The following is a 27,722-nucleotide window of genomic DNA, read 5'->3' as shown; positions in this document are numbered from 1 at the left end:
CTTAATTCAGTGTCAATGTTTGAACCTCTTATATACATAACAGTCTCTGTCTCCAGAACTGATGCAGATAGTGCAGGAAACACTCATAGGAAATCAGAAGAAATTTGTAGAAAGCCAATTCATTTTCTTCTTGTGAAACTTAACAAATTGTCTCTTCTTCTAAGGGCCTGGAAGACTCTCTGTTGCAGGTATGTAGAAATCTAGCATGATATGCTCAACTCTCCACTGGTGTGAGACAGATGGGAATCAGCTGTATACAAAATGTGCAAGTGGTGTTTCAGCCAAATAACTGTCTGACGGTTTCATGTCCGGAACATTAGCAAAGGCTTTAGCTAATAGAAGGACCAGTGGCTCACTGCCACAAGCTGTGATATATGTGGCTGGAGGAACATGATGTGTCAAAGATATGTGTATCCAGTTTAGTGAAAAAGACATATGTGAAAAAAGTCATACTTGTTGCAGTGGAAGGTGGAGTCTTGTTACACAATGTGGATTGTGTGGCTGAACTCTGCCTTAGTATTTTATATGCAGTGGCTGTAAACTTGTAATGAGGTAATGAGGTTTGACTGGGTCAAATTTGGCACACATACCCTTCATTACCCAACTTAAAACAATTGCATAGTTTCAACTACAAAATCAACCCTGTTTTGGGACGAGGGTCTCAAAAAGTTGAAAAATGTCAGTATATACGGTAGATCAGTGGTTCTCAACCTGGGGTACCCAGATGTTTTTGGCCTACAACTCCCAGAAATCCCAGCCAGTTTACCAGCTGCTAGGATTTCTGGGAGTTGAAAGCCAAAAACACATGAGGACCCCAGGTTGAGAAACACTGATATACTGTAGAAAGGATTAAATATTGGTTTATACTTATGAAACCACAAGAGGGCAGTATATAGATAGAAAGGATTAGCTGCTGTTAAGCAAAATTGCCACACCATTAGCCTCACAACACAGCCCTGAAGGCCACAGTTGGGACATCCATTTCCATAAGAATTAAATAATGTAATGAAGATTTATATTTTGGGAGTTGTGTATGTGTACTTGCACCTTGCTCTAAGGCTGAAAGACTGATTTCCAAGAAAAGGCCAGATGGAGAGAAAAAAAGGGAGAGGGGGAAAGATGTGAGAAGGGAAGAAAGAGAAAAAAGGGGAGAGAAAGGAAAGAAATAAAGACTCTGGCAGAAACCAGTACAGGTGGTCCCAGTGGTGATCAGTACACTGGGTGCCGTGCCAAAAGATCTCAGCCGGCATTTGGAAACAATAGACATTGACAAAATTACGATCTGCCAACTGCAAAAGGCCACCCTGCTGGGATCTGCACGCATCATCCGAAAATACATTACACAGTCCTAGACACTTGGGAAGTGTTCAACTTGTGATTTTGTGATATGAAATCCAGCATATCTAGTTTGCTGTGTCATAATAAAATAATAATAATAATGTTTATTTATATTCTGCCCCCTCTCCCCAGGGGACTCATGGCAGCTGAATTCTTGTAATAATTTTTTCATTAAAACATAAGTGCACGCATTCATGCTTACACTCCTTACATCCACATACAACAACAACAACAACAATAATAATACTTTATTTTTGTACTCCGCCTCCATCTCCCTGGTGTATCTCCCCCCTTTATCGGTGAGGGGGGAGTGTCCTCATGGTGTAGGGGTGCAGCAGTACCAGTGTCCCAGGCCAGAACTGGTCGGCTCACTGCCAGGGGCCCCTACTGGTGTGAGAGAATTAGCCATCTGCAAGGACATTTTTGATGTTTTTACCATCTTTGTGGGAGTATTCTCTCGTGTTCCAATTTATACAATGAATTACACACATATTCATGATCACCAACATTTCCAGCGTCCAGTGGGATCCCAGTGCAGGAATGGATCGCATGACTCTTCACCCGTGTTGTATAGTTGTACTAAAACATTTAGATAAAAGGTAAAGTGAATTTTAAAATCAAAATAGAAGCAAATGCAGTATAGAAATTATGCTACAAACCATTTGCTCTGTTGTTTCTTTCCTCAATGTATAATTTAAAATAGCACTACCTTATTGAGAGAAAAATGGCCCAACTTCTTAGCCTTGACAACTACACCTCCTCCCCAACTCTGTCTACTTCTGAACTCAACCATCAAGTATGGCATCCTTCTTAGGATTTCATCACCTACCGAACCAAAAAAGTATTACTTCTAGGGGTTACACCTACATGTTATTTAAAGTTTTAAAATAATATATAAACAATTCAGAAAATTCAAATCAATATACGTTCCCTTCACTATATGAAACTGTGCTCTACAGGCCAATGACATGAGACACCACAGACATCAGAAGAGCTGCAAGACCAAGAACAAGCCACAAAAGTAAAGACAAAGATCAACCCAGAGGAAAAATGTTCCTACCATACATCAAGGGAACCGCTGACCAAATAGGGAAGCTGATGAAGAAACACAACCTACAAACTATCTATAGATCCACTAAGAAAATCAAATGCTACGTTCAGTAAAGGACAAGAAGGATCTTCTCACCTTTGCAGAAGTCTACCGTATACCATGCAGCTGTGGACAGATCTTCATAGGGACTACCAAACACGAATCAAGGAACATGAAAGGCACTGCAGGCTAATTCAACCATAGAAGTCAGCCATAGCAGAGGACGTGATGAACCAACTTGGACAAAGTATTTGAGAACACAGAAATACAGGACCACTCTAGCAACCTATATAAGAATAGCTGTCAGGCTACACAGAGAAGCCACTGAAATCCACAAGCATGTGAACAATTTCAACAGAAAGGAGGAAACCATGAAAATAAGCAAAACCTGGCTACCAGTATTAAAAAACTCTGAAATCTGGACAGTAAAAAAAGAACAACACTCAGAAAACAGGGGAATTCTATAATTGAAACAATCAGGGCCAGATAATATCTCACAACAAAGGATTCCCCCAGGCAGGAAACAGCCAGGCTTTGAAACTACAAGGCCATTCAATGCTAATCAAGGTGGCCAATTGCATCATTCACACTTACCTCCAACAGATATGAGTTTTTTCCCCACCATAGACATTATTCCACAGATATATAAACCCGACTTGCCTAGTTTCCAACAGACCTCACAATCTCTGAGGATGCCTGCCATAGATGTGGCCAAAACCTTAGGAGAAAATGCTTCTGGAACATGGCCATACAGCCTGGAAAACTCACAGCAACCCATATAAGAATAGCTGACATAAATACCATAAAGTCACAAGATCCTGTCTGATTTTGGAAGCTATGCAGAGCCGGTTCTGGGAGACCACCAATGAGTTCCAGATGCTGTTTACTATATTACAGAGGAAGATACTGGAAAAACCACCTCTGAATATTTCTTTCCTGAGAAAACCCTATCAAATTCAAGTGGGTCACCATAGGTCAACAGGGTAACTTGAAGGAATGCATTTTCATCTATAATCAGAATGTATTATCAAAAAAACTTCTACAGTTCAGCAAATACTGTGACATCTTCATTGGCAAACACTTCATATAGACACTGCCTATAGTCCTTTTTTTAACAGATAACACAGACATGAAACAAATATGATCCTTTGGGGGGGTTAAGTAAATAACAGCCATAAAATAAGTGGTAACATAATGCTGTATGAAAGCAAATGTTGTCCTATCAATATTTTCTTCTACTATCACTCCAAGGGCACTTCCACACAGTACCTATAATTTGGGAGAGTACGAATTACACAGATGACATTTGTGCTAAATGTACACTCCATCACAGCAATTGAGAGAAAACCCAGTTCAAAAAGGTCCTCCTTTATCCCAGTTCCAGGCAAAAAAAGTGAATTTTCCCATGACTGTGTGGCCCTGGAGTCAAGTAAAGTTTGGGATTTCCTGCTTTACCCACCGTGGAGACTGCTTCCCACCCATGCTGGTTTAAAAAGCCCGAAACAACTGATCGGCTGTTTGGGCTCCCATGAAGACACAGCTGATTTCCAGCTAGTTTCAAGCGAGGAGAAGTGGAGAACCATTAGAGTTCTCTGAAAACCTTTATTTTAAACTTTATAATATTAAGAACCCCGGTGGTGAAGTGTGTTAAAGGTTCATATTTTGCACTTTGGCCCAGATTTGAATTCAACCCATGATTTTATCATTTTATTTTTGTATGGGATTTTTTATGACTGTTTTTATCGTTGCTTGATGTTTTTATTGTTGATTGATCTGTTTTATTGTTTTGCTTTTATATTGTTGTGTCCGGGCTTGGCCCCATGTAAGCCGCCCCGGGTCCCTTCGGGGAGATGGGGCGGGGTATAAGAATAAAATTATTATTATTATTATTATTATTATTATTATTATTATTATTATTATTATTATTATTACTGAGCCACTGAACTTGCAGACCAAAAGGTTCAAATCCCGGGAGCAGAGTGAGTGCCCGCTGTTGCTTCAGCTTCTGCCAACCTAGCAGTTCGAAAACACGCCAATGTGAGTAGATCAATAGGTACCGCTCTGGCAGGAAGGTAACGGCGCTCCATGCAGTCATGCCGGCCACATGACCTTGGAGGTGTCTACGGGCAATGCTGGCTCTTCGGCTTAGAAATGGAGATGAGCACCAACCCCCAGAGTCAGAAATGACTCGACTTATCGTCAGGGGAAAACCTTTACCTTTACCTTAATATTAAGTAAGCAATTGAGAAAGATGGAAATCCAGTGGCATTTTTTTTAAAAATCCCACTGTTATGCACTGATGCATATATGCGCACATAGGAATCTCTCCATACAGTAGAGTCTCGCTTATCCAACATAAATGGGCCAGCAGAACGCTGGATAAGCAAAAATGTGCAATAATAAGGAGGAATTAAGGGAAATTAAATACCAAATTATGTTACTATTTTACAAATTAAGCACCAAAACATCACATTTTACAACAAATCGACAGAAAAAGCAGTTCAATACATGGTAACGTCATGTAGTTATTACTGTATCTGCGAATTCAGCACCAAAACATCACAATGTATTGAAAACATTGACTACAAAAAACATTGACTACTAAAAGGCAAACTGCGTTGGATAATACAGAATGTTGGATAAGCAAAGGTTGGATAAGTGAGACTCTACTGTATTTGTATTAGGATATTCGCATGTGTGCATATAAACATCAGCTCATAATTGAGTGATTTTTAAAAAAAACTTCCCTCCATTTTAACCCAAGACACAGAAGAACTATGAGGACAGCGGGGGAAGAAAGCCCGGGACTGGCAGGTCTGTGTGAGGACCTGCTCTGAGGTCGCGGGTTTGTTTATCCTGCATATTAATCCTGCATTTTGACGCTGTCTGGAAGCGCCCCAAATATTCATTGCTGAATAGGATGAATGGCTATTCTAACATACTCTCTCTCTCACTTGGATGAGCTTGCAACACCAAAATTCACTTGTGTGATCTTAAATTTTATTAACCTTTATATCTCAACATATAATAATAATAATAATAATAATAATAATAATAATAATAATAATAATAATAATAATAATACAAACAGAGGCACAACCATGTGGCCCAAATGATCCATTGGAACTTATGCCTCAAGTACCACCTGCTAGCAGCAAAGAACTGGTGGGATCACAAACCTGCAAAAGTATTGGAAAATGAGCACGCAAAGATACTGTGGGACTTCCGAATCCAGACTGACAAAGTTCTGGAACACAACACACCAGACATCACAGTTGTGGAAAAGAAAAAGGTTTGGATCATTGCCATCCCCTGTGACAGTCGCATTGACGAAAAACAACAGGAAAAACTCAGCCGCTATCAGGACCTCAAGATTGAACTTCAAAGACTCTGGCAGAAACCAGTGCAGGTGGTCCCGGTGGTGATGGGTACATTGGGTGCCGTGCCAAAAGATCTCAGCCAGCATTTGGAAACAATAGACATTGACAAAATCACGATCTGCCAACTGCAAAAGGCCACCCTACTGGGATCTGCACGCATCATCCGAAAATACATCACACAGTCCTAGACACTTGGGAAGTGTTCGACTTGTGATTTTGTGATATGAAATCCAGCATATCTATCTTGTTTGCTGTGTCATAATATAATAATAATAATAATAATAATAATAATAATAATAATAATAATAATAATAATAATATACTTTATTTATATTCTGCTCTATCCCCCCCGAGGAGACTCAGGGCAGATTACAGAACACATATATGGCAAATATTCAATACGGTTACACAATTAACAAGGACAGCCAATACATAAACAGAGGTAAAGGCTTTTCCCATAATGAACCTTGACTTTAAGTGAAGGCAAATAAAAGCTCATTGTATACTTTTTTAAAAAGGTGTTCAAACAAATAACATTGTTTTATTAGAGACTTTAGTAATGACAATATAATAAACATCTATGCATAAAAGAGTTGTGACAAATCTTGTAATGTGCGTTTTCTGCCTTTAAATTTAAGCAAAGAGATGTATGTAAAGACTGATAAGGAAGAACACAGAGAGGAACATGCTAGATAAGCATGGTTAGAAAGCAAGAGCATGAAGGAGGAGTTTCAGTCTCCTCCCATTTCGTAATTTATTGTCACATTTTGAGCCTGCTTTATAAATAGTGATTTGTTCTCTGACTCCAGGGCTGCAAACAAGGAGGAAACCAGAAAGTATTCACTGACAGTTCACTCTGCACTTATAAAATTTACCAACTATTTTCTTCGTCTAAGGAACTGGAAAACTCTGCTTCAGGTATGTAGAAATCCAGCATGACATGCTTAACTGTCCACTGCAGGAAGACAGATGGAAAGCAGAGACATACAAAAAATGCATAGGGTATTTTTGCCAAACAATTGCTGACAGTTTGACCTCCAGAACATTAACAAAATCCTTAGCTAATAGAAGGACCAGTGGCTCATTGCAACAAGTTGTAATTGAGATATGTGTCTGGAGGATTATGGTGGGTCATTGTGGCTCAACAACATTGCTGTGGAAGGCAGAGTCCTGCCAGATAATGTAGGTTGTGTGGCTGTGCTCTGCTTTACAATATTTAATATGCAGTGGCTGTAAACTTGTACTAAGGTAATGAGATTTGACTTTGTGGCAATAAACTTGCAAACAGGTTCTCCTTTCCTTTTGGTAAGATTCAACTTATTCTCCACCCCATTATCTCAAAAAGGTGTACAATTTATGTGTGGAGTAAGAGACAGATTCACCATTTGACTGACTGTCAGCTTACTCTTTTTTGCATTGAGATTCTTCCACATTACAGTAGAGTCTCACTTATCCAACACTTGCTTATCCAACGTTCTGGATTATCCAACGCATTTTCGTAGTCAATGTTTTCAATATATCGTGATATTTTGATGCTAAATTCGTAAATACAGTAATTACTACATAGCATTACTGCATATTGAACTACTTTTTCTGTCAAATTTGTTGTATAACATGATGTTTTGGTCCTTAATTTGTAAAATCATAACCTAATTTGATGTTTAATAGGCTTTCCTTAAACTCTCCTTATTATCCAACATATTTGCTTATCCAACGTTCTGCCGGCACGTTTACGTTGGATAAGTGAGACTCTACTGTACTTCTAAACTTTTTAGGTCTACAATGCTACGATGTCACAACTCTTGAGAAGCAATAAATGCCCAATCGTAATAAATGCTGGGGAGTGGCAGTTTTGTTCTTGTCTGTCACTAGATTCTTTAGTGGTCACACTTTGGATGGAATGTTAATAGCTGACATAATACAACAGTTCTGTTCATGAAAGCTGCTTTTCATGGCATGATAACATGAACTGTAAGATATATGTGAGCATTGCTGTGTAATATTTAACCATATGTATAGTAGGTAAAGGTAAAGGTTTTCCCCTGACGTTAAGTCCAGTCGTGACCGACTCTGGGGGTTGGTGCTCATCTCCATTTCTAAGCCGAAGAACCGGCATTGTCCGTAGACACCTCCAAGGTCATGTGGCCGGCATGACTGCATGGAGCGCTGTTACCTTCCCGCTGGAGCGGTACCTATTGATCTACTCACATTGGCATGTTTTCGAACTGCTAGGTCAGCAGGAGCTGGAGCTAACAGTGGGCGCTCATTCCGCTCCCGGGATTTGAACCTGGGACCTTTCGGTCTCCAGCTCAGTGCTTTAACGCACCGCCACCGGGGCTCCTCCAACCATATGTATGTAGAATTGAAATGTCACAAAGAAAGGCTGTAGCTACAAGCAAAAAGCTTTGAAGATCTGTAAGCATTGTGAAGAAATACCAAGAATTCTCCAAAAGGAATGTGCTCAACAAAAAATCCCCTCCATGTCTGCAAAGAAAGCCCGGGGCTGTGGCACAGACGGGAGAGCAAACCAGCTGCAATTAACTGCAATCAATCACTCTGACCAGGAGGTCATGAGTTCGAGGCCCGCTCGGAGCTATGTTGTTTGTCTTTGTCCTATGTTAAAAAGGCATTGAATGTTTGCCTATATGTGTAATGTGATCCGCCCTGAGTCCCCTTCGGGGTGAGAAGGGCGGAATATAAATGCTGTAAATAAATAAATAAATAAATAAATGGAAATGATGGAACGTACACTAGGAAACAGTAGAATCCCATCCGAAGGAGTAATTTCACTTTTGTGCTGCAGATTTTCCCAAAGCACCAGCCGTTCTAAACAGCTCTGAGACTATTGGGAGGCAATCTCTTGGCGTTCAGTTCTCTGCACAAGCAACATGTAGAATTCCACTTTATATCTATTGCCAGCAATCACAAGGACTGTTCTAAAGACCATTTGGTATTCATTAACCAAATCTTTCCACAGTTGTACTAACAAACTTCAGACATAAATACTGAAGAAATAGGATCGATTCTAATTTTGGTATTCTAATCTTCCCTCCGCACTTTGATCTAGCATGAGCCCTATTGAACATGTAGGTCATGTTGCAATGTTAGTGGGCAGTTAAAATGTAACTGGGTGAATAATTTAATTATATAAAATCCTGATTTAGCTATACTGAAGCCATGGACTCCCAATCTACAACTCCCCACTTTAGCCAAATAAGGTCCCAAACATACTCTAGAACAGTGGTTCTCAGCCAGGGATCCCCAGATGTTTTTGGCCTTCAACTCCCAGAAATTCTAACAGCTGGTAAACTGGCTGGGATTTCTGGGAGTTGTAGGCCGAAAACATCTGGGGACCCCAGGTTGAGAACCACTGCTCTAGAGTAACATGTGGAAGTACATAGTGACTGAAGACATTGTTAAGGGTATATGTATTTTGGAACAAAGTCTGGATCCCTCCCTTGATGTCTCATATATTTACCCATTTCAAGTTCCTGGCAGGTATAGTTAAAAATGATCAAATTATTTCATGTGGGAATGATCTTCTGAGGCTGAATAATATGTCTCTGCCTCTGAAGCCATAGATCACCAGGCAACACACACATACATACCATCAACTGAGCACAGCTTGAACTATATTTCCATAATGCAATGGTTTCTAATAAGGTTTCAGCTGTATTAACCCTCATGAATCTTGTTCTCTTTGTGATAGATGGCCAATGAAGCAAGACCTTGCCCATGTGACCTTGGAGACACGTTTGACTATGAAGGGAAGGGACATGAAGTTTCCGTTGAACATATCAGGGCTTACCTGACCAAGCCTCCTCACCATACCGATAAAGCAATCATAGTGATACATGATGTTTTTGGATGGCAGCTACCAAATACTAGATATATAGCTGATATGCTTGCATCTAATGGATACATGTAAGAAAATTTCCATGATTTTTCTCTGTCATATGTTATCAAACTGGTTTCCTATACAACTTTTTAAATATTATTTACACTGTATGCAAAAAGCAATCTAATGTATTTCCTTTTTGCATGTAAACTTATGCAGAAAGTAACAGAATCAATTACCATATGTAGAATAATCTATTCTGAATAACAATCCAGGAATGATGTACAATGTGACCTAAAAGTTTTCCAGTATGAAAGGGTAGGTTTAGAGGTTTTCCCCTGACATTAAGTCTAGTCTGGAGTTGGTGCTCATCTCCATTTCTAAGCTGAAGAGCCGGCATTGTCTGTAGTCACCTCCAAGGCAATGTGGCCAGCATGACTGCATGGAGTGCTGTTACCTTCCCGCCGGAGCAGTACCTATTGATCTACTCACATCTGCATGTTTTCAAACTGCTAGGTTGTCAAAATCTGGGGCTAGCAGTGCGAGCTCACCCTGCTCCCCAGATTTGAACCACTGACCTTTCAGTTAGCAAGTTCAGCAGCTCAGTGGTTTAACCCACTGTGCCACCAGGAGGGCAATAAAAAATTGGGGAGGTTTCACCAGCTCCTATCATATTAACAGCAAAGTACCTAAAACGTTGGGACTGAGAAGTAGCTTCTTTCTCACCTGAATCCAGGGTTACAACTTAGTACAGTGTTTAATATGTTTTGGCATTTAATAAACACATTAGAAATATATCTGTCCCTGTAATGGATGGAGGAGCTGCAACAATTAGTTTTAATCTTGGCAACAGAGAAGATAGGGAGAAGAGTTTTACCATTCTTGCTCATAAAGAATGGTGCTCTTCAGAAGTATGGGATATAAATCAACAGTCATTTCCAAAGATTGATGGCTATTCATGGCTAACATAGTATACCACTTAGTTATATATACTAATTGATCTGTTTTCACAAGGGATTTCTTAGGGGACATCTCACAACAATTTATACAGGACAGATTGAAAGTGTCTCCAGTGTGGGTTTGTGTGCACAAAAAGCTGTAGTGCTTTAACAAATACTTCTGTGCATTGTCGAAGGCTTTCACGGCTGGAATCACTGGGTTGCTCTGAGTTTTCTGGGCTGCATGGCCATGTTCCAGAAGTATTCTCTCCTGACGTTTCGCCCACATCTATGGCAGGCATCTTAAGAGGTTGTGAGGTTTGTTGGAAACTAGGCAAGTGGGGTTTATATATCTGAGGAATGTCCAGAGGGGAAAAAGAGGCAAGTGTTGAATGTGGCAATTGACCGGTTTGATGAGCTTTGCAGCTTCAAAGCCTGGCTGCTTCCTGCCTGGGGAAATCCTTCTTGGGAGGTGTTATCTGGGCCTGAATGTTTCTTGTCTGGAATTCCACTGTTTTCTGAATGTTGTTCTTTATTTATTGTCCTGATTTTAGAGGTTTTTTTTAATACTGGTAACCAGATTTTGTTCATTTTCATGGTTTCCTGTCCACAGGCAGGACACAGCCAGGCTTTGAAGCTGCAAGGCTACTCAATGCTAATCAAGCTGGCCAATTGCAACATTCACAGTTGCCTCAAACAAACGAGAGTTCTTTCCCCACCATGGACATTATTCCACAGATATATAAACCCCACTTGCCTAGTTTCCAACAGACCTCACAACCTCTGAGGATGCCTGCCACATATGTGGGAGAAACATCAGGATAGAATGCTTCTGGAACATGGCCATACAGCCTGGAAAACTCAGAACAACTCAAAGACTTCTATGTTCATACAAAACACTCATTAGTATGTAACAGGTTCCTCCAATATATACTGGAAGATATGTTTTTTTAATATATAGGGGTGTTTTTTTTACAAATGATCTTTCTGGTCAAGAGAAGCTTTTGGAATGGCAGGGTGTGAAAGCTTGCACATTAAAGGCTAATATCGAGTAATTTCAAATCTAGTATTTGATAACTGAACTTGTATGTATTTTCCTTACAGAGCAATTCTCCCAGACTTCTATAAAGGACAAGCACCTTGGACACTATGTGATGACTGGGCTACATTTGATTATTGGCTAAAAACACGAGACTCCAAAAATACCAACCGGTAGTTATTCTTTTCTAGACATTTGAGACTGATGGGATGCCTGGTCAATTTAAGATGTACAGTTCAGAAAGAGAGGAGAGGGCTGCATGTATTGATCTTAAAAATCTCTGAACATTTCCTGTGAGAACGCCGTATGTATCTTCCCCATTTGTCATAGGAATAATCCAATTATTACACTGTGAACAAGGCCTTACATTGACTGCAACTCATTCTGATATCATCCAATACTTTTAAAAAATGGAACAAATGTAGCCAACTGAGTCCAGCTATTTCTAAATGGAACACAGAATTCATTCACTACAACTCCTTGAAGCTTGTGTGACCGTGAAAGAAGTTATAAAACCCATAAATATGCATAGATTGTCCATAAAGGGTTGCATTGTTAACATTTATCACATTTTCATTAAATAAGTTTTTAATTTTTTTTTGCTGACTCACGTCCACTGCTTATTTCTTTTTTATTGCAGCTTCTTTGCTTCCCTCATACTTGACTAATTGAGCCACCTATTTATTTAGTTTTGTATCTTGCTTTCACTTTCTAGAGATGTTCCCAGGTATTTCCGAACCATTGTGAGCTATTTAACTATATTTTCCTTAACAAAATATTTGCATGACAACTTTGCTATTGAAGTCATTTTGGTTCCATTGAATGCCTTAAGTCTGTATTTGCTTTAGCAAGGAACTGCAACAGATGAGTACAAGGAAATGTTTCCAGTAATAGTTTTCTAACTACAGTAGAGTCTCACTTATCCAAGCTAAACGGGCCGGCAGAAGCTTGGATAAGCGAATATCTTGGATGATAAGGAGGGACTAAGGAAAAGCCTATTAAACATCAAATTAGGTTATGATTTTACAAATTAAGCACCAAAACATCATGTTATACAACAAATTGGACAGAAAAGGTAATTCAATATGCAGTAATGTTGTGTTGTAATTACTGTATTTATGAATTTAGCACCAAAATATCACGATATATTGAAAATATTGACTACAAAAATGGCTTGGATTATCCAGAGGCTTGGATAAGCGAGGCTTAGATAAGTGAGACTCTACTGTACTTCACTTTCTTACATTTTTCTATCTCAGGGAAACAGAAGTTGTCTTGAAGTACCTGAAGGAACAATGTCATGCAAAGGAGATAGGCGTCATTGGATTTTGCTGGGGTGGAGCTGCTGTTCATCATTTGATGTTGCGGTATTCTGAATTTAAGGCTGGTGTATCAATTTATGGTAAGTGCCATGTACAAGGGAGTCTGTATAAATTGGTAACTCTGCCTGCATTACATAGCTTTTATTTGGGTCAACAAACCATTGACTAGAGTCAAGTGAGAGTACAATGATGGAATACAGCGTTTGAGTAATTTATGACATTGCATTTGGCTTATGTTTAATAACAAGTATCTCCATTCTCTATTGGTTAGTTGACTATCTTTATAATCTAAAACAAAAACTAATTACCGATTAGTAAAATATCTCCTAGATACTCTTTGTTACACTCTCAGCACTTACAGATTATTCATGAAGCACTTATGGCTTTTTGCCACTGAAAAGAGAAATGTGGCCACCTGCTCCGTTACCCTTCTGTCAAGATCAGACAGTAAATAACTGCAGTACCAATTTAGGGTTCTTCTTGGCCATTTGGTGAGTAGAGGGGATATTAACCTTAGTCTATCATCCTTGTAAATTGTACAAATAAAAAGTACATTTTTTACAGTTTCGACTTTACCACACCACAAAGGCATGCTCTGTGTTCATATTCAATACCTTTGTATCTTCTACCCTCTAGTATGGCTGAATTGAGTGCATTAAATCTGGCCCAACTAAAAGCAAGGCGAAATTTTGGGATACAGTAGAGTCTCACTTATCCAACATAAACGGGCCGGCAGAACGTTGAATAAGTGAATATGTTGGATAATAAGGAGGCATTAAGGAAAAGCCTATTAAACATCAAATTAGGTTATGATTTTACAAACTAAGTACCAAAACATCATGTTATACAACAAATTTGACAGAAAAAGTAGTTCAATACACAGTAATGCTATGTAGTAATTACTGTATTTACAAATTTAGCACCAAGATATCACGATGTTTTGAAATCATTGACTACAAAAATGCGTTGGATAATCCAGAACGTTGGATAAGTGAGTGTTGGATAAGTGAGACTCTACTGTATTTAAGTTTTCTAGGTATTTAGCACCTCCCAAAGACTTAAATGTTAGGTCTGTCAAAGAATGATTTCATTTCCATGCTCTTTGTTATGAGTCAGATGGCAGCCAATGTAAATAACTCAGTTTATTGCAAAACAACACAAAAGAGCCCAGGAAGCAACCAAAAAAGGGCTCAAAACACTTTCTCTTCAGTGTGAAATAACAATGTCCAAAAAGAACTCAAAAACCCAAATTCAAGATATAATCCTGATTATCCTGGGAAATAATCCGTATTAAAACAAACTAAGCCGAAACGGCTGAAAACTCGCTCCACCTACTCGATGGAGCTTAACAAACATAGGAAAACTACCAGCAACTACCCACAGTGACCAGCGGCCACACTAAGTCCCAAAACGTTGTTGAAGCCAGACCGCGTCGTAAAGGAGAAGCCACAGCTGCCACAACCAGTCCGCGTTGTTAGGGAGAAGTCACAGGCGTCTAGTTCCAGTCCGCGTCATTAGGGAGAAGTCACAGGTGTTGAGTTCCAGTCTGCGTTGTTAGGGAGAAGTCACTGGTGTCGAGTTCCAGTCTGGGTCGTTAGGGAGAAATCACAGGCATCAGGTTCCAGTCCAAGGTCAACACAAAGAGCCAAAGCGACGGAGGCAAGCCAGCAGCTAATGCATAAAACCAACACAGGACAATCCAGCGCAAACCCACACAATGCCAGCCCCCGTTGCCACTGAAAACCTGGGTTAACACTTATGTCCCAAAGCTGTCTTCCAAACACGTCTTCTGTAACAGAGATCCCGAAAAGCGCCCAACAAAACACCTTGCCAATTGCAAGGTTACATTAGCAACAAACTTACTTTTATCTACAAGTCCTCCTCCGAACTTGAGCCAGCCAACGCACCATCCACAGCTGAACCTTGTTGCTGCAATTCCTCATCAGAGCTGGAGTCGCCCAACGCACCACCTCCAGCTGCAGCCCTTCTACGATCTCTCCAGCCAGACCACCTTCTGTCCAAACCCATACCTCCACAGGATCCATCTGTATCTTCTCTGTGCCATCCCTCAAATGTACCACTGCTTGTGGGTTCCTCAAGAATCTCCCAGATTTCCTGAACCCTAGTCCAATCCATCTCTTCACTCCCAGAGTCTGACATCCCATCCTCCTGACTCCCAGCCCCACAATCCCCTTCAAAACCCTCAAAGGTATCATCAACAGTGGGTTCCATAAGTATTTCCTGGATTCTCTTCCTTTGTTGCTCCTCATTGGAGTCTTGCTCACTAGTAGTTTTCCTGCCTCTTCTAACACAACTAGTAGTATCTCTACTCGAAGACTCCATCGAAGACTCTATCACAACACTCTTTGGGTAATATGTTATCTATAATTTGAGCAGATATCATTCACAGAGCACCTAACCTGTACTTCATAATGTGAATGAGATTCTTCTAGCTGTTATACATTTAGGTTGCGATTATGCTTTGGGGGATACATGTATCTCACACATCCATGTCTCCACAACTAAGTCTTCTGATACTAATCCCTCAACCTACCTACGATTGATTTTGATTTTTTAATTTGTTTTTTTAGTCTTAGTTGAGGAACCTTCTGGTCATCAATTAGCATATAACCCTATCATTTCCCCCCAGAAACTATGTTTATACCTCTGAGGATGCCTGCCATAGATGTGGGCGAAACCTCAGGAGAGAATGCTTTTGGAACATGGCCATACAGCCTGGAAAACACACAACAACCCTATTTTTATATATCTTAAATTATTTCTAAATTATATTTATATACTAGCTTGGGTACCCGGCGATGCCTGGGTTATTTGTTTTTGGATGTTAGATAATATCAGTTTGGTCATATATTACGCTTTATCTTAAAAAAAAAACTCCGTCTTTGCTTTTGTTGTTTATGAATTCTCCCATTAGAAAATGCATAAGGATGTGGATGAACTACAGTTCCCAAAAATCTTGGGTCAATCCTCCCAAAACTACCCCAGTATTCACAGTTGGCCATGTTGGGTCTGTGTGCCAAATTTGGTCCAGATCCTTCATCTGCTAGGCTCAGTGTTTTCTGGATAAGGGTGAACTGAAACTCCCAGGACAATCACCCTGAAACCATGCCAGTATTCACAGTTGGTCATTCTGTGTGGCAAGTTTGGTCCAGATCTGTCATCTTCTGGATTAAGTATTCTCTGAATAGGGGGAACTATAACTCTCTAATGCCAAGGTCAATCACCCATAAAGTTTGCGGTATTCACAGTTGGCCATGTTGCGTCTGTATGCCAAGTTTGGATCAAATCCGTCACTTAATGGGTTCAGTGTTCTCTGAATACGGGTGAACTATAACACCTGGATGTCGAGGTCAATCACCCCCAAACCCTGCCAATATATACGTTTGGCCATGTTGGGTCTGTATGCCAAGTGAGTTTCAGGTCCATCTTTAGTGGAGTTCAGAGTGCTCTTATTGCAAGTGAACTATACATCCCAGTCCTTACAACTCCTATAAATCATGGTGAATTCTGCCCAAAACTCTCCAGTATGTTCACTTGCTGTGTGCCATAGGAAAGGGTAAGAAAAGGTTAAGAGAGGAGCAGTAGGCGGGGTCATGCAAATGTTGAGAGAAAGGAACACTGGGATGTGCTTGCTGTAACCTGCAGTGTCCTAGGAAGGAGTGATTTGGTGGCTCCTCAGCACTGGGAACTATAGCCTGTCTGTGGTGGCCGGAGGCTGTCTTTGTGAATGGACACCCGTGCCAAATACAGACATACAGATTTTCAATTTTATTATATATATAGATGTTGTTTTGTAACTGGACACCATGATACTTGCCTATGGATCAACTGTTGTTAGTTTGATTAATATTTACAACTTTTTGAACATTCTTACAATGACTTCCAGATCCATTTTCAGTTGGGTTCACAGTGCTTTTTGGTTGCGAGTTAATTACAACTCCCAACATCCCAAGTCAATTCCCCCAATCCTGCCATCACTTACAGTTGGTCATGATGAGTGTGTGTGTGTCTGCCCCACCTATGGATTGACTGCTACTGGTGTCATTAATTACAGCTTTTGAATGTTCTTACAACTACTTCTGGTTTGATTTTTTTTTAAAAGATTTTGTTCTTAACCAATATTTATTTTATTATTTATTACAATATTTATATCCCACCCTTCTCACCCAACAGGGGACACAGGGTGGCTTACAATAAAACACATATATAAAAATTGTACAATGCACTATAAAACAGTTAAAAATTATTAACTTACATCAATAGACCTAATTCCAGATTACAAATTACTTTTGAAAGTTTCAAGAGCAGTCAGCCATTCAGCACAAGTGGCTGACGTTTGAGAGAAAATATCTAAAGCTTTCTTGATCTTAAAGACCTGGCGTTATGATAGACTGAATTACAAACAAATTTTCTTGGTTAGTACCACAAAATTAGAACATTGCTTAAACAAACTTTGGATAAGATGTAACAAGGTGGTCATTTCATTTTTAGAATACAGGCAGCTTCCTTTTTGTCTCAGGGACTGAATGGCACATCATATGCTGTATAAACTGATGATAACTTTAGGTTTTGCACAAATGCTAGTGATGAAAGGAGGGGGTGATATCCCAATCATAATAGAAAATGTCTGGCTTGAAACTTGCTTGCACATCAAACATGCAGCATATACAAAAACCTTCCTGTGGATTTATTGTTCGTGCTACTTGATTGTCCAACAATTGCCTGGATACAGAGAATTAAAATATTACTTTATTTGAAATTACTTTCTTTTATTCATTCCTGGAATATGTATTGTGAAGCTGGACCTAATAAAAAGGGAATGGTTTGAACTAGGAAAAAAAAGAAACAGAAAATTGGTAGTTCTCCCAGAATATATAAAGCTATTTACATGCCAAAAGTATTGTGTCTAATTTTAATGTCACTTTTTTTCTCAAATGTACTCTAGGAGTCATTCGGTTTCAAGAGACCAGTTGTGAACTTAAGAACCCCACGTTTTTCATTTTTGCCGAGAATGATTTCTTTATTCCTCTTGACCAAGTAAGTTGTTTCAAAAAGTAGTTACCAAATTGTATGTCAAGTGATGCAGAAAACTATGTACCTTTCTCTGAAAATTAACTGTTGTTTCCTTTATTAATATATATACTTTATGTATATCTTGGAGCCCCCAATGGCACAGCGGATTAAACCGCTGGGCTGCTGAACTTGCTGACTGAAAAGTCGGCGGTTTGAATCTCTGGAGCGGAGTGTGCTTCCACTGTTAGTCCCAGCTTCTGCCAACCTAGCAGTTCAAAAACATGCAAATGTGAGTAGATCAATAGGTACTGCTTTGGCAGGAAGGTAGCAGCACTCCATGAAGTCATGCCGGCCACATGACCTCGGAGGTGTCTACAGACAACGCCGGCTCTTCAGCTTAGAAATTGAGATGAGCACCAATCCCCAGAGTCGGACATGACTAGACTTAATGTCAGGGGGGAAACTTTACCTTTACCTATCTAAACCTTATTATTCATACTTACATGTATGATTATGTGTAATAAGCCCCATAGAACATAGACAGATGGAACTAAACACTAAACTGAACACTAGGCTGAAAAAGTTTGGGAACTCCTGCTCTAGTGGACACAGCTAATAATATTTATAGGTCATTGGGTGTTTCTTTGTATACCACTATCAGATCTGTGGCTGTTTGGTTTATTATGCCCAGATCAAAACTATCAAAATGTGTCAAATCCCTTCAATACAGGACCTGGAAAATTGCATTTTACAGTAAAAGAATGCATATCCTCCTCATGTTTTTTTCCCCAATTCCTGTAAAATTTGTTCAGATGGATTTGGTGCATTTTGGAAACTAGCTCCATAATGAGAAATAAGCACTATTACATTTGTAGCAGAAAAAGTTACAGTGCAGACCAACTATTTCAGGGATAAGATAAATTAGGTCTTATAGTAGAGTCTCGTTTATCCAACATAAATGGTCCGGCAGAATGTTGGATAAACAAAAATGTTGGATAATAAGGAGGGATTAAGGAAAAGCCTATTAAATGTCAAATTACGCTATGATTTTACAAATTAAGCACCAAAACATCATGTTTTACAACAAATTGACAGAAAAAGCAGTTCAACGGTAACGTTATATAGTAATTACTGTATTTACAAATTTAGCAACAAAACATTGCAATGTATTGAAAAAATTTGACTACAGAAACATTTACTACTAAAAGGCAAACTACGTTGGATAATACAGAATGTTAGATAAGCGAAGGTTGGATAAGCAAGACTCTGCTGTATTTTGCTAATTCATGTTGCAAAACAGCATCAGGAATTGCACTTAACAACTTTTTTTGCAAGTACTGTTTTTAAATTGTACACAGTAAAAGGTAAAGAAGAGAGGCAATTCAGCAGATTGACTCCTTGTCCCATAGGCTGAACAGAGTTAGCCATATCTTGAAGTGCATATGGTTGCTTTTTTGTTTGTTTCAGGATAGATAATCAAATTGGGCATCTCACAGGCTAGAATTTTCTTTCTAAGTCATTGTATTGTTGGCTAGACATGTAAAATCTTCTTCAATTTCTAGCCCATATGACGCATGCAAAATTGGGTTTTTTTTCATCCCTCGCAAGACAAAGTAAAGCTTCAATTGTATGTAAAATTACTGTGATCCTTGATTTTCTTGCATAAGTGCAAATGAAAAATAGAGGTTTAAATTCAGTTATTAGTCTAAACAACACTGAGTCATTGAACTCAATTATTGTCTTGCCATTTTCCCATTAATTCAATGGGTCTCCTCTAGTTGGGATAGTCTATTGAATTTGTGGCATAGGATATAAAGTAGAAAGGCTGCACTTCCCCTGCAATACAGACACATGCTTAATCTTTGCATTGGAAATAAAGCAAATCTATAGTATTTTCATTAACTTTTCATAACATTCTATGGACCAAGATTTGTGTGTGTGTGTGTGTGTGTGTATGTGTGTGTGTCAGGAGCGACTTGAGAATCTGCAAGTTGCTTCTGGTGTGAGAGAATTGGCCGTCTGCAAGGATGTTGCCCAGGGAATGCCCGGATGTTTTGATGTTTTGACCATCCTTGTGAGAGGTTTTTCTCACATCCCCGCATGGAGCTGAAGCTGATAGAGGGAGCTCATCCATGCTTCCCCGGGTTGGATTCAAACTGGCAACCTTCAGGTCAGCAACCCAACCTTCAAGTCATCAGTCTTGCTGGCACAAGGGTTTAGCCCACTGCGCCACCATGTACCAAGATGAGTCTTGTTAACCTTTACTTAGAAAATGTTTTCTCTTGTAGGTTGCTGAACTGGAGCAGAAGCTAAAAGAACAATGCAAAACTAATTTTGAGGTGAAAATTTACCCAAGACAAACCCATGGTTTTGTACATCGCAAAAGAGAAGAGAGTTATCCTCAAGATAAACCTTTCATTGAAGAAGCAAGGAAGGACATGCTTAATTGGCTAAAGAAATATATCTAACAAGTCAGCAGTCCCGCCGGCACAAGAGTTTAACCCACTGTGCCACCAGGGGCTCCATTCCTTTTCTATCAGAACTCACTATATAATTATAAATTTCCCTTTCCATTTAATGCCTGCTTTGATCATTTGGGGGGGGGGGGACAACAACTTCTATGTCTAATATTTGTCACTTGTGTTCTACTGATTCCTTGGTTGACCTCCTGCCTTATCATCAAAAATATATGATTGATGAAAGATAGAAATATATTTTGGAAAATGGAAATCTCCATAACCTTTTGGAGATTTTATTATCTTTGGAAAGGTATGACCTTGTTAGAAGTCATAACCTTTTGAAAAAGGATGCCATAACCTTTTGGGAAAATAGCATTCATGCAAGGCAATTAGATTTCTCAGCTGTTAAACTGATGTACCTAGGTATCTCTTTGAACTGTTAGGGACAAAGATATACCAAAGCACTATATATATATATATATATATATATATATATATATATATATATATATATATATATATATTCAAAGTGTTATTTTCAGTCGCCCAAAAACATCTACTCTCCCTTAAAACATATTTGCCTTTAAATCATGCTCTCAGGAGACAAAAATAGGCAGATTTCTTTAGAAATAACATAGTTGGTTTACTCACAAACTTCATGTATTCAGCATACAAGTACTTTGCATATCAATCCAGTTACAGATAGGATTTGAAGTAGTTTCTCTTTGTAGTTTCTCTTTCTTATAATCAATGGTCTAAAGTACAAAGCATCTCTCAGAGTCTGAGAGTCTAATAGAGTCTCTATAGCCTGTTTCAACTAACTTCTAAATTGTGCTGGTTCTACTGAATTCTGAAAGCATACATCTGTTTCTACTGAAGTCTTAAACATACAGTTTCTAAAATGGAGTCTGAGTCCTGAATAAGCCCAGATCTGATCACATGGTCCTCAGCCCCTCCCACAACATAGAATTAAGGAAAACTGCATACCAATACACAAATATACAATACAGCAAGCAATCTGAATTATATACATAGCAACTAGTGGAGGCTTGAAGAAGGTTGCTATTTCCAACAACATAAAAGTCATGAGAAATAGAGATGTTCAGCATAGGTTGGAGACTGAGAGAAGCAAATTCTACAACATGGCAGCAAATACAAAAACATAAGTGTATGAAATAAACATTAATAGAAAATAGGTAGACATTGCTTTTAAAATGATGACATTGTGTTTTATTAAAATACCAGTAATTAAGATAGGATCTGTGTATGTTTATATTAGGATATCTCCTCTGTCCTTTTTAAATGACTTTTAGCTGTGTCTCCTTTTCTTAGCTGAACAGATTGTATAAGGTGCTAATTTTACAAAACAGAATAAATGAAATCATGATAAAAATTTAGTGGTTAATATTTTATTTTGACTATTACATCAATTTTGTATTGTATGCAGATGTATACAGTGTAAGCATGCATGTGCACATATATTTTAATGAAAACATTAATACCAGATTTAAAGGAATCCTTCCAGAAACTGGGCACAAAATGCTACATACGACTTTGTCATGCAGCAGGGAATATTCACATTATCTCCTGAATTGAAAAATCTGTTGATAGAAACCTAGAAAAACTCACTAACAAAGTCCTTTAGGATGATGACGCAATTCTTTTTGTTTGTCTAAATAGCAACAACAGCTTAGAACCATTTCAATATTGCATTAAAATCTCTTAATTCCACAATCACAATTACAATGAACAGCATTGTTAAAGCGTTACACTGTCCTTTACATTATGTCCTCTGCTTCACCATTATGAACAAAACAGTAACACAGTGTGACACGTACAACAACCTCACCGATGCCTGCACCATATAGGCCAGTGGTTGTTGGATCTCTTTGTCGTTATCATCAAACCAGTCTTGATATTTCTTAGTTAGGTATCCAATGCTTTCTTCGCAGGCTGTGATGATGGAGGTCTTCAGTTTGTTCCAATGTTCCTCAACATTTTCGGGGTGTTCTGTGGGTAGATAATCCTTGAGTGTTGTTTGGAGAAGGGCTCGTTTGGAGGGCTCCTGAAGGGCTTGGATGTTCATTTTGCGCCTTGTTTTTCTTCCTTGGAGTCTGCGTTTGGGGACAATCTTGATAGCCATCGTGGATCGGATTAACCTGTGGTCCGTCCAGCAGTCATCAGCACCTGTCATGGCTCTTGTGAGAAGCACATCGCGGCGGTCTCTGGCACGTGTAATAACATAGTCCAAGAGGTGCCAATGCTTTGACCGAGGGTGCTTCCATGATGTCTTGAGCTTGTTTTTCTGGTGGAAGAGCGTGTTGGTGATGACAAGGTTGTGCTCTCCGCATTTGGTGAGAAGCAAGATGCCATTTGAGTTGCTGTTTCCAACCCTGTCTTTTCCTATGATCCCTGGCCACAGGTCAGAGTCCCTTCCAACTCTGGCATTAAAGTCCCCCAGGAGGACTTAGGTATCTCCGATAGGATGGTGTCCAGCTGACAGTAAATTTTTTCCTTGATGTCTTCGTCAGCATCTAGAGTTGGTGCATAGGCGCCTGTTGCTTTTTGGCAAGGTTAATTCAGAGGGTTGAGAGTCGTTCATTGATGCCAGTGGGTGCTTCAGTCAGGTGCTTCACCAGGTCGTTTCTGATAGCAAAGCCAACTCCGTGTATTCTTCGCTCTTCTTCAGGCAGTCCCTTCTAGAAGAAGGTGTAGCCTCCCTTTTCTTCCTTCAGCTGCCCCTCTCCTGCTCTCCAGGTCTCCTGAAGGGCTGCTATGTCAATCTTAAAGCGTCCCAGCTCCCTTGCAATGATAGCAGTCCTGCGTTCGGGGCGCTCGCTGTCAGTGTTATCTAACAGTGTCCATATGTTCCATGTTCCAAAGTTCATTTTTCTTTTTTGGCCGCAGAGTGGTGACCCCTCTGGACGTGGCAGTCCAGTCAAGGTAGGAGAGGCAGACTATGTTTAGGGCACCTTTTCTAGCCCCTTCCCCATGTGGGGTGAGCAGAGCGGATCCTAAAAAGGGCTGCTCAGTCATGGATACAGCTGCCGGACTACTCAACTGCCTCGGTCCTTGAGGTAGAACGACTGAGTCCATATCCACCGCCCATGTGCCAGTCTGTGACTAGGGGCTTCCAGATTTCACAGTCCTGCCTCTGTCGCCACTCGCTGATCGCCATGGGACTTTTGTAGGTTTGTTTAATTGATAACAAAAGGAAAGCCTTCCAAACATGGCAGAGAGACACCAACTGTGTTGCCAAGAAAAAGATCTATGCCAGTGCAAAAGCTGAGGTCCAAAGAAGGACCAGAGAACTCAAGAACATCTGGTGGACAAAGAAGGCTGAAGAAATCCAACACCTTGCAGATACCCATGACGCTCAGGGATTTTTCAAAGCCACAAAGATCATCTACGGACCAAGAAACCATGGCATACAGCCTCTACGCTCATCAGATGGAACCAAAATTCTGAAGGACAAAACATCAACTGCACTACGTTGGAAAGAGCACTACCAGAACCTGCTAAATCGCAGCTCCAATGTGGCCGAAGAGACCCTCTCACAAATCCCGCAACAACAAACCAGGGATGAGCTTGCAGCACTGCCTAGTTTGGAAGAAGTCAGCTATGCCATCAGCCAACAAAAAAACAACAAAGCCAGTGGACCTGATGAGATTCCTGCTGAAATCTTCAAAGAGGGTGGACCTGAGCTGATACAACAACTCCACCAGCTCATTGAAAAGGTGTGGATGACCGAGAAAATCCCAGCTGACTTCAAGGATGCCACCATCATCACCCTTTTCAAGAAAGGGGACAGAACACACTGAGGGAACTATCGTGGTATCTCTCTTCTAACCTCCGCCGGGAAAATCCTCGCAAGAATCCTTGCAAACCACCTTCTCCCTGTTTCAGAAGACATCCTCCCAGAATCCCAGAATGGCTTCCGCCCCTCGAGAGGAACAGTGGACATGATCTTCACTGCACGACAGCTCCAAGAAAAATGCAGGGAACAAAACCAACCTCTGTACATGGCATTCATTGACATTGCAAAGGCATTCGACACAGTGAATCGCAGTGCTCTCTGGACCATCCTCCAAAAAATTGGGTGCCCTGACAAATTTGTTCTATTCTGTCCCCCATGCTTTTCAATATCTACATGAAACCGCTGGGCAAGGTCATCCGGGGTTTTGGAGTTCGGTGCCATCTCTACGCGGATGACACCCAACTCTACTACTCTTCTCCACCAAAATCCAAGGAAGCCCCTCGGATACTGGATCAGTGTCTGGTCGCTGTGTTGGCCTGGATGTGAGCGAACTTAATCCTGATAAGACAGAGGTCCTCCAGGTCAGTCGAAAGTCCGATCGGGGTATTGGGTGGCAACCTGTGCTTGACGGGGTTGCACTCCCCCTGAAGGCGCAGGTCCGCAGCCTAGGGGTCCTCCTGGATTCGGGGCTGACGCTTGAGGCTCAGGTGTTGGCCGTGGCCGGGAGGGCCTTTGCACAACTAAAACTTGTGCGCCAGCTGCGACCATACCTCGAGAAGTCTGATCTGACTACGGTGGTCCACGCCTTAGTTACCTCTAGACTGGATTATTGCAATGCGCTCTACGTGGGGCTGCCTTTGAAGACGGCCCGGAAATTGCAATTAGTTCAGCGCTCGGCAGCCAGGCTTCTAACAGGAGCAAACTACAGGGGGCGTTCTACGCCTCTGTTTAAGGAGCTCCATTGGCTGCCGTTTGTTTTCCGGGCCCAATTCAAGGTGCAGGTTATCACCTACAAAGCCCTAAACGGTTTGGGACCCACCTACCTTAGAGACCGCATCTCCCCCTATGAATCTGCACGATCTCTTCGCTCTTCGGGGGAGGCCCTCCTCTCGCTCCCACCACCTTCGCAGTTGCGGCTGGTGGGGACGAGAGAGAGGGCCTTCTCCGCTGTGGCCTCCCGCCTCTGGAACTCACTCCCGAGGGAGATTAGACAGGCCCCCACCCTCCTTGCCTTTCGAAAAAGCCTTAAAACCTGGCTTTTCCAGAGGGCCTTCGACGACTAATTTTTGGGGGTTGATTTGTCTGCCCATTTAATTTAATTAGAGAGTGTTCTGCCATGATTATTGATACCTTGCTGAGTACTTCTGCCACAAAGCTACAGAAGCCCTCTATTTCGGCCTAGAACTGTTTTATCTCCTTGTTTTTAACATGTGATGTATGTATTGATTGTATGACTGCTTTTCATGTTTGATTTTACAATGTGTAATTTGTCACTGTTTTTATTATTGTTGTGAGCCGCCCCGAGTCCCCTCGGGGAGATGGGGCAGGATATAAGAATAAATTTATTATTATTATTATTATTATTATTATTATTATTATTATTATTATTATTATCCTGCGGCTCCTCCATGATGATATGATGGCAACAGTCTTGGACAGCAACGGCTCCTCTCTTGAGTTCGGAGTTCTACTCCGAACTCAAGAATGGGAAACGGAATGTTGGTGGGCAGGAAAAGAGATTTAAAGATGGGCTCAAAGCATAGACACTGAGAACTGGGAAGCCCTGGCCCTTGAGTGCTCTAATTAGAGGTCAGCTGTGACCAGCAGTGCTGCGGAGTTCGAAGAGGCACGAACGGAGGGCTTAAGGGAGAAATGTGCCAAGAGGAAGGAGCGTCAAGCTAACCCCGACCGGGACCGCCTTCCACCTGGAAACCAATGTCATCACTGCGGGAGAATATGCGGGTCAAGAATCGGTCTCTTCAGCCACCTAAGAACACACACCCAAGATGGAAGACAATCGTCCTCAAGCTACGAGGGATCGCCTAAGTAAGTAAATAGGCCAGTGGTTCCCAACCTGTAGTCCATGGACCACCAGTGGTCTCCAAAACCTAAAATATGGTCCGCAACCTCACCATTACTACACCGTTGCAACAAGAGCAACTGGTCTCGCGAAACCCCCTTGTAGTGCGGAGGAAATGGGGATGTTGGGAGGAGAGAGGTTGACTACTCACGAAAGGCCTCCTAACTGCTGCTTCTCCTCCTCCTCCTCCTCCCTCCTGGAAGCAGGAGCGCCTTGGTGTCTTAGTTTTTAGGTCTGTTCCTGGGCTTATTTGGAGTGCTGATTCAGATAATGGCATTGGATAGACCACATCAGCTCTAGATGTTTTTGTGTGAGCAAGCAGATGATGTTCTGTATCAGAAATTAGAGCTGATGTGGTCTACCCAATGCAATTTTCTGAATCAGCACCCCAAATAACCAAACTGAATCTAAAGTTGACTAAAAACTGATTCGTAACCGTTTGGTGCTAATGTCAGACAGTGGTCCCTGGTCAAGTGTTCTCTGGTCAAAAAAAGGTTGGGAACCACTGATCTAGGCTCTAAATCCTGCCATCCTAAAGAAATATATCATAAAGAGAAAACAGAGATTCACAGTTGGACAACACCCTAAGCAAGGGACCAAGCACACGGTAACAAAGGTGGGATCAGAACAATTCATTAGGGTAGAGATGCAAAAATAAGAGGATAATCTTGAAACAAACCAAATAAATTCACAGATTTCCTCAAGGGTTAAATTAAAGGGAATGGAAAATATCATTCTTTGGATTAGATCTCCCTTGATGCTGGTGAAATCAGAAATACTGCAGGAATGGACCAGTTGAAAGGTTCCCAAGGCAGCAGGAGAGCTGTAAAGTGTGGGAGTAACAATGAAGCAAAATGTGATATTGGATCCACAACTAAGCAGAAACTGAATTATTTTATAACTAGTCTTTAGTTTCAAATGCACACTAAGTAATCTGAGTATTTCCTGTCTCCAAAGAAGGAGCCTCCACCACACCTCAAGGCAGAGAGTTCCACTGCCAAACAGCTCTCACAGTGAGGAAGTTCTTGCTAATGTTCAGGTGGAATCTCCTTTCCTGTAGTTTGAAGCCATTGTTCCGTGTCCTAGTCTGCAGGGCAGCAGAAAACAAGCTCCCTCCCTCCTCCTTATGACTTCCCCTCACATATTTATATATGGCTATCATGTCTCCTCTCAGCCTTCTCTTCTGCAGGCTAAACATACCCAGCTCTTTAAGCCGCTCCTCATAGGGCTTGTTCTCCAGATCCTTAATCATTTTAGTTGCCTTCCTCTGGACACTTTCCAGCTTGTCAACATATCCCTTCAATTGCAGTGCCCAGAATTTGACACAATATTCCAGGTGTGGTCTGACCAAGGCAGAATAGAGGGGTAGCATAACTTCGCTGGATCTAGGCACTATACTCCTATTTAGGCAGGTTAGACTCCCATTGGCTCTTCGGCTTAGAAATGG

At 40.7% G+C, this 27,722-nt stretch overlaps 1 protein-coding gene across 1 annotated transcript; it reads left to right on the top strand.

Moving 5' to 3' along the window:
- On the top strand, positions 1-21,831 carry LOC100558536 (carboxymethylenebutenolidase homolog). The gene is made up of 7 exons (XM_016992944.2): positions 1-188; positions 6,618-6,726; positions 9,518-9,732; positions 11,689-11,796; positions 12,883-13,025; positions 17,912-18,003; positions 20,268-21,831. Exons 1-7 carry the CDS (start codon positions 16-18, stop codon positions 20,445-20,447), a joined length of 1,020 nt encoding a protein of 339 aa, XP_016848433.2. The 5' UTR covers positions 1-15; the 3' UTR covers positions 20,448-21,831.
- The last annotated feature ends 5,891 nt before the right edge of the window (positions 21,832-27,722 follow it).

This window comes from Anolis carolinensis, chromosome 4 (assembly GCF_035594765.1).
Source record: "Anolis carolinensis isolate JA03-04 chromosome 4, rAnoCar3.1.pri, whole genome shotgun sequence".
In the NCBI taxonomy this organism is placed as follows: domain Eukaryota; kingdom Metazoa; phylum Chordata; class Lepidosauria; order Squamata; family Dactyloidae; genus Anolis; species Anolis carolinensis.
Note: the sequence above shows the minus strand (reverse complement) of the source record. Positions and strands in the feature narration are given on the sequence as shown.

Coding starts and splice junctions, on each gene's coding strand:
- LOC100558536 (XM_016992944.2), top strand. CDS start 16: ATGTTTGAACCTCTTATATACATAACAGTCTCTGTCTCCAGAACTGAT. Junction 13,026..17,911: donor GGCTGGTGTATCAATTTATG/GTAAGTGCCATG, acceptor AATGTACTCTAG/GAGTCATTCGGTTTCAAGAG. Junction 18,004..20,267: donor TCTTTATTCCTCTTGACCAA/GTAAGTTGTTTC, acceptor TTTCTCTTGTAG/GTTGCTGAACTGGAGCAGAA.